The 10,343-nt window shown below is 48.6% G+C and overlaps 1 protein-coding gene across 1 annotated transcript; it reads left to right on the forward strand.

Moving 5' to 3' along the window:
- The first annotated feature begins 4,166 nt into the window (after positions 1–4,166).
- LOC148045735 (uncharacterized) lies at positions 4,167–7,548 on the forward strand. Its single transcript, XM_087712333.1, has 4 exons — positions 4,167–4,331; positions 5,400–5,468; positions 6,342–6,416; positions 7,304–7,548. Exons 1-4 carry the CDS (start codon positions 4,263–4,265, stop codon positions 7,502–7,504), a joined length of 414 nt encoding a protein of 137 aa, XP_087568459.1. The 5' UTR covers positions 4,167–4,262; the 3' UTR covers positions 7,505–7,548.
- The last annotated feature ends 2,795 nt before the right edge of the window (positions 7,549–10,343 follow it).

Genomic DNA, 10,343 nt, shown 5'->3' on the forward strand with positions numbered 1-10,343 from the left:
GAGATCTCGCTGACATCTCCTTTACTGAACAGGAAGTGGGGAGAGAGGGTGGTTTGAAGGGAACCCAGACTTAGAGGAAACGTCAATTCGTTTTAGAAAAAAAAAATATTTCAGCAGCTAAGAAACAGGACAAAAGTCATAACAGAGTTAGAACGACCCTTGGAGATCTTCTAGCCCAACCCCTGCTGAAATAGGAGATTCTCTATCTTTTCAAAAAAATGGCTGTTTAATCTCTTTTTTAAAACCTCCAGTGTTGGAGCATTTGCAACTCCTGGTGGCACTGGTTAATGGTTCTCAGTGCTAGGAATTTTTTCCTTAGCACTTAGAATTTTTTCCTGGCAATTTCTTTTTTTTTAAATTATAAATTTTTATTTTTATTAAACAAACAACACACACATAACAAAAGAAAAACAAAACACACACCAAAACCCCCCATCATCACATACAGCATGTCGTTTGGTTACAAGTATTGTTACATCCACGTTCTCGAATAACATTTACCATCACAGATTTTCCATCTAGTATAACTAAATATCTCACTTTCATTGTACAGTATATGGTAACTTCTACTATCTGGGGCTTTGTATCCCACACAAAACATTCTCATCCCAAGACTGTATTTCTGGTTTCACTTTTCCCAACTCTGGAGTTTCCCACAAGGAGAATTCTGAGCTCCGGCTGTATAATGGGAAGAGGAGAAGAGAGGAGAAGAACGGAAAAAGAGAAGAGAAGAGAAGCTAGACGGGATCATGGAGGTCTTCTAGTCCAGCTCCCTGCTCAAGTGATAGACCCTATGCCTGTGATGGTGAATCTATGGCACACAGAGCCGTTTGTCAGGGCACACGAGGCATTGCCCTGTCAGCTGACTTTGGCGTTCTTTTGAGGCCGTTTTTTGCCCTCCGGAGGCTTCAGGGAGACCCGTGAAAAAAGCATGAAAAACCGCAAAAAAAAAAAAAAGCGTGAAAAACCGGCCCTATGGGCAAACCAGAAATTCAGGAATGGTCTTCTGGTTTGCTCATAGGACCGTTTTTCACCTTCCAGAGCCTTCAGGAGGCTTCCCGGAAGGCTCCAGAGGGTGAAAAAAATGACCCTAGGGACAAACCGGAAGTTCAGGAATGGTGATTTCGAATTTGTCCGTAAGGCCGATTTTCGACCTCCGGAGCCTTCGGGGGCCTTCAGGAGGTTTCCAGAGGTCAAAAATCGGCCCTACAAACAAACTGGAAGTCACCATTCTTGAACTTCCGCGTTCCCTGTAGGTCCGATTTTCACCCTCCAGAGGCCTCCGGAGGGCACTGTGGAGAGGCGGAGGAGGCTGTTTTTTGCTCTCCCCAGGCTCCTAGAAAGCCTCTGGAGCCTGGGGAGGGTGAAAAAACCATGGCAAAAGCAGGGGTGGGGTTGCTGGTTGCACGCATACATGCGGGGGGTGTTGCGCGCATAGCATTATGGGTGTGGCACACTGGCACATAACCCCCCACTGTGCTCCCCCTGCTTTTGCCACGGCAGCCGAAAAGGTTTCGCCATGACTGCCTTATGCCATTTCACACGTGGCAGTCCAGTTTCCTCTTAAACTTCCATTGATGGATCAGCCACAATATCTGGTGGGAAACTGTTCCTTTGGTTAATTGTCCCCCCCCTGTTAGGAAGTTTCTCCTTAACTCCTCTCCTTGATGAGTTTCTATTGGTTACATCCAGTGATGTGCGGTGAGGTTTATGGCTGGTGAGGCAGTCCTCTCCCCCGACACCCCACTAAGTAAAACACTTTCTTTTGCCCACCTGAGCTCTGCCACAAGCACAGGCGGGCGAAAGAAAGTGCTTTAGGTCAGTGGGGTGTCATGGGAGAGGAGAGAATGCCTGAGCATTGCATTTATTAAAGGAAAAAAAAGGGAAATTTGAAGGAATAGAGGGAGTGTGGGGTGGGTGTGGGCGTGGGGGGCATCAGAAACGGAGAAAGAGGAGGGAAGCAAGGAGGGAAGGAAGGAGGGAAGGAAGGAGAGAAGGAGAGAAGAAAGGAGGGAAGGAAGGAGGGAATGTAGGAGAGAAGGAAGGGGGGAAGGAAGGAGGAAAAGAAGGGGGAAACGAAGGAGAGAAGGAGAAAAGAAAGGAGGGAAGGAAGGAAGGAGGGAAGGAAGGAAGGAAGGAGGGATAACAATTAAACAATTGTAGTTAAATGGAGGTATAATGATGGTAATATGTATAAATATCTGAGTTAAAATACTTGAGTTAATATAAATTATGCTTGATGACTGAGGAAGAGATGCACGAAAGTCTTTTGAAGCCAACTGATACACTTTCTACAGTATGTAAAAAAGGAAGATTTTATGTGATGTGTTTGTTTTGAAAATAAAATAAAATAAAATAGAAAAAAAAAAGAAACGGAGAAAGAGAGGAGGAAGAGTGAGTGTGACGCTGCAGCTTTAAACAGAATGACAGAGTTGAAGCCTCTAAAAAATGCGCCCTCTACTATGAGGCGGGAGAACTGCGTGCCTCAACTACCTCTGGATTTTTTAGGCTTTTAACCCTCGCTTAACTCTGCTCGAGCGCCTAAAGAGTCAGACTAGATGAGGCACGCAGTTCTCCTGCCTCACAGTAGAGGGCGCTTTTTTAGAGGCTTTTTAAAACAGGCAGCCATTCACGGTGTGGCAGCAGCTAGCTTAGCCTCACCTCAGCACTTTTCCCGCTTACATTTTTTTTTCCTTTTCATGATTGACAGTGGTGAGGCTGTGCCTCCCCTTCCTCCCCTGCCTGCACGTCACTGGTTACTTCTGGTGCTTTGTAAAATAAGGGGATTCCCCCCCTCTTCTTTGGGGCAACCGCTCAAATACCGGAAGACTGCTTTTTGAGGATATACTGAACCGTGAGGAGGCTGCAATGAAATTGTGAGGACTAGTCATAGGTCACTTTTTCAGCAACTTTGTATAGTTGGTATACAACTGCTGGTAAGTGGCAGAAAACCTGGACCTTTCCCAACAGTGAGGAAAATTAGCCAGTGGAACTGCTCGCCACCAGAAGTTGCTTGCAAGAGTCTCCTGCTTGAGCAAGACCTCCAAGATCTCTTCCAACTCTGTTAAAGTAGGACGTAAAGTGAGATTTGGACATTAAGTGTGAAACCTACTGGGTCAGGCTGGACAGCCTCTCGGGGGCCCCTTTACTTCTATATTAAAAAGCCACATAGGCAGAGTTGCAGCTTGCAAAAGCAAGTGCCTAACCACAAGATGTTCCAGCCAACGTCCCTATGCCAAAAGTCCAAACCACAAAGTTCAATTAAAGTTCGTTAATAACACGTAAGCCATATCTGAAACAAAAGGAGAAGTAAGACCCTCATCTCCTTATAAGGCTTCTCTCCTCAAGGTAACCACTAAGAAATGAGTTAAGTGTTTCCATGTTACGCTGCCTTTGAGAATGTATAAAGAACGCGTGCTTCGATAATGAAGGTGGTTCAGAACTTGCAATGCTAAGCCATGGGCTAGCTTTCTGAACCTGGCTGCCAAATAAACTTTTCCTGTATCCCGAGAAGTCTAAAGCCTGTCATTTTCTGCAACGATTCGATTCTGTAAGGGTCTCCTGCCTGAGAAGGGGGCTGGACTAGAAGGCCTCCAAGGTCCCTTCCAACTCTGTTCTTGTTAGAAATTCTGTTTATATGGTGTATAGCACCACAGACCGAACAAATAGAACAGCCCCCATGTGCCTTATTGTTTAACTGCTCGATTGTAACAGGAAACTCTACTTAGTACAGTGTTTCTCAACCTTGGCAACTTGAAGTCCTGTGGACTTCAACTCCCAGAATCCCCCAGCCAGCATAGCTGGCTGGGGAATTCTAGGAGTTGAAGTCCACAGGACTTCAAGTTGCCAAGGTTGAGAAACACTGACTTAGTACAACTTAGTTTAGAAGAGATCCAAACTTGTAAACACTGCCATCTACTGGCTGAATGTTACTGTAGCTGTTGCATTAAAAATACATTCCCACAAGTTATGTGGTTTTGCTCGGTAAGCATTTGCGGAAGAACAAACGATCACAGGGAAACGTGAATAACACCTACACCATGAGAGGTCTGTTTTGGTTACATTTGAGTCACTTCGCTTTGACCGAGTGGGCACCGGTCCCTCGGTTTACTCCCGAAAGTAAACAGCTCTTCCTCGGGCAGGACTCCCATCGATGGGAGGAAGAGATTGGATTCAAACCAGGGGAGGGACAAAGTCACGGGTCCTCTCCGTCCCACCTCTCTCGCTTCGGAGGACAAAGAGCAGAGAAACAAACATCGAGGATGAAGAACGTCTGGTTGATCTTGGGTGTCCTCCTAGCTTTGGTGGCAAGTGCTCCACAAGGGAAGAAGGTAGCTCTTTTGGAGTGATGGAAAGGGGGAATGAGAAGGTTTGAGCAATAGATAAGAGAGGGAGAGCAGGAAATCTGAGCTCAGCTCCGAATCTGGAACGGATCCCCAGCTCCTGTAAGTCGAGGGAAACGTTCATCAACAGATGTTCCATCCATATTTCAAACCCTTCCTTCACTAAACCCAAGTTTCAGCTCAGATGGCAAGCTGAGTTTGGGACTTTTGCCCCCAAACTCAGCTTGCCATCTGCTACTGTGATTATTATATTATTAAAGGAGAAAAATCTGTATCTCGGGATTGAAATGAGGGGACCTTGGTGCTCTCTAAGGCAGGTGGTTTTCTTGCAGATGTTTCGGGACCCAGCTAGGGAATGTCATCAATGTTTGTGGGGAGGAGGAGGGGGAGGAGGAGGAGGAGGAGGAGGAGGAGGAGGAGGAAGGACTGTGGGGTTCTTGGTTCTCTATGAGCTGGGTGGTTTTCTTGCAGACATTTCGTGACCCAGCTTGGTAACATCATCAGTGCTAGAAGGAAGGAAGGAAGGAGGGAGGGAGGGAGGGGAGGAGGAGGAGGAGGAGGAGGAGGAGGAGGAGGAGGAGGAGGAGGAGGAGGAGGAGGAAAAGGATTCTGGGATCTTTGTTGCTCTCTGAATTCAGTTATATTCTTGCAGACATTTCATGACCCAACTAGAGAACATCATCAGTGCTAGAAGGGAGGAAGAGGAGGAGGGGAGGAGGAGGAGGAGGAGGAGGAAGGACTGTGGGGTTCTTGGTTCTCTATGAGCTGGGTGGTTTTCTTGCGGACGTTTCATGACCCAGCTTGGTAACATCATCAGTGCTAGAAGGCTGGGAGGTTGTTTCCTACCTGTACTGATCTGGAAAGGGTTTACTTGGATCTACTAACCTCAGCCTGAAGAGATGATGGGAGTTGTAGTCAGACAGCTGGATTGGAAAAGGTCTTCTAGTCCTGCCTCCTTCTCAGGCAGGAGATCCTCTCCCATTTCAGCAACATGGTTAATCCTCCTTTTGCTACAGAGGCATTTTAAGGCAACTTTCTCCTCCTCTCTACACGCAGAAGCGAAAATGCAAGCTGTGTGTCAATGGCATTTATTCTCCTCCTGGGAGTTTCTCAGTTCTGAGATCGGTATGTACTTGGGGGAATTGAACGGAAGTGCAGAAGCGGCCTGAACCTGAGATAGGCAGCAAAGGAATTAGATTAGATTACATTAGATCAGTAGTGGGTTCCTCCCGATTCGGCCCGCTTTGGCCGAACCAGTAGTGGTTTGGCGGCTTGGAACCGGCAGTGACCCAGGCCTGCCATGCCCCCAAACTGGTTCTCCAGGCGGCACTGTAGGTGCCACAATTTGGTTTTTGGTTCTGCTAATTGTACTGAGTATTCGTGCAGAGAATGCACATGAGTGAGCTGGCAGTACTGCCAGCCAGAACCCACACCTGGATTAGACAGACAGACAGACAGACAGATGATAAATGATAGATAGATAGATAGATGATAGATAGATAGATAGATGATAGATAGATAGATAGATAGATAGATAGATAGATAGATAGATAGATAGATAGATGAGAGAGAGATAGGAGAGAGAGATGGATGAATGGATATAGAGTAGATGAAGGAAGTGATGATTTGATGGAGAGAGGGAAGGATAGATGAGATCAGTGGTGGGATTTACATTTTTTTAATACTGGTTCTGTGGGCGTGGCTTGGTGGGCATGGCGTGGCTTGGTGGGCGTGGCAGGGGAAGGATACTGCAAAATCCCCATTTCCTCCCGATCAGCTGGGACTCGGGGGGGGGGGGGCAGTGAATAGATGGGGGTGGGGCCAGTCACTGGTGGTATTTACCGGTTCTCCAGAACTGGTCAGAACCTGCTGAATGCCACCTCTGGGTAAGATAATAGAAGAGAATATGAAGGACAGAATAGAATATTACAGAAAATAGAACAGAATTGATTTTCACGATGCCTCCCAGTTCTCTCCTGTTCTTTTTGCTTTCCGCAGCGTGGTGATCCAGAGGCAGCCATTTTCAATGAAACAGATGTTTCCCCCCTGCCAATCCTGGAATCTGGCAAGTTGGTACGTTGACTGGTGGAGAAGCTGGGAGGGGGAGGGGGAGAATTAGAAGGGACCCTCTTCCTGCCTCGACAGGATGGGCGGCCTATTGCCTTCAGAAGTTGTGGGTACTCCATCACCCACAACTTTGGAACGAGCTCCCCGCAGAGATTCGGACCCTCACCTCTCTCCAGGCCTTCCGAAGAGCCGTTAAAACCTGGCTGTGTCGGCAGGCCTGGGGTCAATGAGTTCCCTTCCCCTCTCGAATCGTGTGGCTGTTGGTCATTTTTAAATGCCCTGTACTTTTTGCTGTAGTTTTTGTGTTTCCCTTCCCCTCCTTGGGTTTGTGCGCCGCCCTGAGTCCCGCTGGGAATAGGGCGGCATATAAATAAAATGAACTTCGAACCTCGAACCATCACTGGAGGTTTTAAAGAAAAGACTGGACAGCCATTTGTCTGGAATGATACAAGGTCTCGTGCTTGAGCAGAGGGTTGGTCTAGATGACCTGCGAGATGTCTTCCAACTCTGTAATTCTGTAAGGGTCTCCTGTTTGAGCAGGGGGTTGGACTAGAAGACCTCCAAGGTCCCTTCTTACTCTGTTTTCAATTCTGTTAACATGGGTAAACAAGGGATAAAGCTTCAATTGCCCCATCCAAGCCACCTTCTTGACCATTTTCACTTCCTGCAGGGAATTCTGGGAGTTGGAGTTGACCCATCTTAACCTCTCGGAGGTCGAGAAACACCATTCTAGGACCCAGAGCCCACCTAATTTAAGGCGTCTATGCTAGTGTGTCTCCACCTTGGCTACTTGAAGATGGGAGGACTTCAACTCCCAGAATCCCCTGGTCTCTTTGAAGGGATTCCTCGACTCGACCTATAATCCACTCCCTTCTCTCGTTTTCATTTTATAGGTTGAGCCAAGACTGGACCGGAGAACCAAAAGGGAATCCTTGACCCCGCGCCGAGGAAGGAAGCGAACTGGGCCCAGGCCCCCCTGCCGAGGTTGCTATTCCTGGTTGACCATTGTGGCTCCACCTGGACAGGGGATTCACAACGAGACTTCAAACCAGAGCCTCTCAGAATCAGAGGAATGGTCCAGTGAAGAGGATTAGCCCCCATCTCACCTCATGGGGTGGCTTGTTTTCCTGTACTCCCCCCCAAAAAAAATCTGGGAAAACTGGACCCCCCCAAGAGCTCCCTGACCCATCGAATGTGTGAAATTATCCCCCCCAAGAAAATGCAATAAAAGGAAAAGGTTGGAAAAGGAAAAACTCTCTCTCTCTCTCTCTGTATTAGATGAGCATGTGTGCGCCGTGTGCATTGAAAAAGTGGATCGGACCACAATCTGGATGGAGGGGAGGGGGGTCACCATTTTCACATCTCCCATGGATCTGGCACCAGAAGTGCCTTGTTCGGCACTGGTCTGCCATGAAGCACGGGAGAGAGAGGGAAAATGGAAGAGAAAATGCTTAGTGGGAGAAACTGAAAGTAACCAACCTAAGTCTGCCTCTCAGAGACTGCGCTTCAAGGCCGTTTTCCCCAGGAAAGGAATGGAGGCACAAGACAGCCTTCACTCAGAACGGCCGTTCCAAAAAGCATCTTCTTTGAACATGATTGGACAATGGAGTCGGGTGGAGGGAGCAATGATAGGATGTGCCTAAGACGGGAATGTTCCACCCAGGGATTTGCTGCCTGCGAACTTCAGTTGGATTGGATTGGATTGGATTTATTAAATTTATAGGCCGCCCAATCCCGAAGGACTCCGGGCGGCTTACAGAAATAATTTTTTAAAAAAAGAATTAAAAACAAACAGAGGAAAACAGATTAAAAGAAGCACATCATGCACCCAGTCTAATCGGGGCTGAACCTCGGTCAAGAGGTCAACAGCCCCAGGCCTGCCGGAATAGCCAGGTTTTGATAGCCTTCCGGAAGGCCATGAGAGTGGGTAGGGTCCGGATCTCTGCGGGTAGTTCATTCCATAGGGTCGGAGCGGCTACAGAGAAGACCCTCCCCTGGGGAGCCACCAGCCGACATTGTCTGGCGGATGGCACCCGGAGAAGGCCCACTGTCAGCTTCTGCCTTGCTGTTGCTTCAGCTGTCATGAAACGGGGAGGGAGGGTTGGTATTTGGGAGGGGTTATTCGATGTGCTGGAGGAATGTTCTAGTATTTACCAGATGGTTGGATTACGCATGCGTGAGTGCTTCCCGCCTGGACCAACGGCCTCGACATTCCATCTTCGTGATGTCTTTTGAAGTTATCTCACACCTGACACTTGAAGGACTTATGATTGGCCTGAGGCTATGATCCCAAGGGGTGGGGAATGGACTATTCTATATATCAATTGCTTTCGCGCCTAATTAAACAGACTTCGCTTCGCAACTGCTCGCTAACCATTTGTAATTAGTAAAAGTACTTTTGATTTCCAACACATGGAATCTCTTGGTCTTTCTTTCCTAATTATATAATGGAGGGATGCTGACAAGAAGCGAAGTCTCTTTAAAACCCTTTCCAGGAGACCTACGTCTACCGTGAAGGGAGGAATGTCTTCACCGGTCAGAGAAGACGAGGGGGCCACTTGTGATGTGGATCCCAGCGAGGCCGCCCCCCCCCCGAACTTTCGCTTCACGAGGCCGGACCTCCCGCCCTCTCGCTTCATGAAGATTTGTTTCAACTACAAATATCCAGCCAGCCTGATCCACCCCCCCCCCACGATGGTCCACTTCGGTAGGACAAAGAGAGGAAGAGGCAAGCTGGAATGCAGGGGTCACCCAAAGGCAACCCCGACAACGAATGCTGGAGATGGGAGCCGTAAGAAAACCCCAGAGGAGTGAATTACCTGATTACTGGGGACAAAGGTATTTTGGGGAAAGAAGTGGGGAAGATGAGAAAGACTGGAGGGGCTGGGAGCGACAGTACCCACGCGCAGCTTCACCCCCCCTCGACCTGCTTCACCCCCTGCGGCTAGAGGTTTTGCTGGACCGGGGGCCCCACCTCCCCGAAGGCACAGGATGGCCAAAATCCCTCCCCTGCCTGTGCGATACAATGGAGATTCTGCCAGCCTGGCCTCTTTTATTATGCAGGTTTTTAATTACATGGAGATTTATGGCCGTGATTTTGAGACAGATGGTATGAGGGTGAGAATGGTTCTCCTATCCTTAGACGGCGAAGCGGCTACCTGGTCCACGGCTTTACATATGTCTGCCTCCCCCCTCCTGGGGGATTTCAATCGATTTATGGAGGCTTTCCGACGACGCTTTGATGACCCCTTGACTGAGAAGCGAAGCAAATTGAAATTTATAACCCTCGAGCAGGACGATAGCCTGTCGCCCAATACATCCAGGACTTTCAGTGCCTGTCCCAATACATGAGAGGGTGGGGCGAGGACGCCCTTTTAGACAAATTTGCTTTGGGCTTAGATGAAGACATTTATCAGCAGTGTGTCAATCGCAATCTGCCCAGACGTTTGACCACTTGGTTTGAACACGCAGCTGATGCTGAACTCAACTTAAACAGGCTCCGTTGTGCCAAAGAGGAAAGAAAGAAGAAGAAGGAGAAAGCTTCTAAGAGCACTCCCCCTCCAGGCGGCAAATCGCAGTTCAGACGAAGAGGCGAGGGGAGGGGGGCTCCTTCGGTGCTCTCCAGACCCATAACATGCTTCCGTTGCGGGAAATTGGGGCACACCGCCCCTGACTGTCGTGCTAAATTACCCATCACCACCCAACCCCCGCCCAAGCGAGAGGAGAAGTCTGGCAGAGCCTCCGACAAGAAGAAGAAGGAAGCTGCCTTCGCTGTGGACTCCAGGCCCCCCTGTTTCGGCCAGGCGTTGGAGGGAGACGCGGACGCCAACTCCTCCTCTTCTGAGGACTCCGATGATGACACATCACCTCACTGGGTGAGTTCAAACAAAGGGCCCCTGCTAATCCCCATAGAGTTAAAAGTTCCCCCTGAGG

Source organism: Thamnophis sirtalis, unplaced genomic scaffold (genome assembly GCF_051295495.1).
Source record: "Thamnophis sirtalis isolate CommonGarterSnake01/CBP01778 unplaced genomic scaffold, rThaSir2_p1.2 scaffold_4, whole genome shotgun sequence".
NCBI lineage: Eukaryota > Metazoa > Chordata > Lepidosauria > Squamata > Natricidae > Thamnophis > Thamnophis sirtalis.

Coding starts and splice junctions, on each gene's coding strand:
- LOC148045735 (XM_087712333.1), top strand. CDS start 4,263: ATGAAGAACGTCTGGTTGATCTTGGGTGTCCTCCTAGCTTTGGTGGCA. Junction 4,332..5,399: donor GTGCTCCACAAGGGAAGAAG/GTAGCTCTTTTG, acceptor CTCTACACGCAG/AAGCGAAAATGCAAGCTGTG. Junction 5,469..6,341: donor GTTTCTCAGTTCTGAGATCG/GTATGTACTTGG, acceptor TGCTTTCCGCAG/CGTGGTGATCCAGAGGCAGC.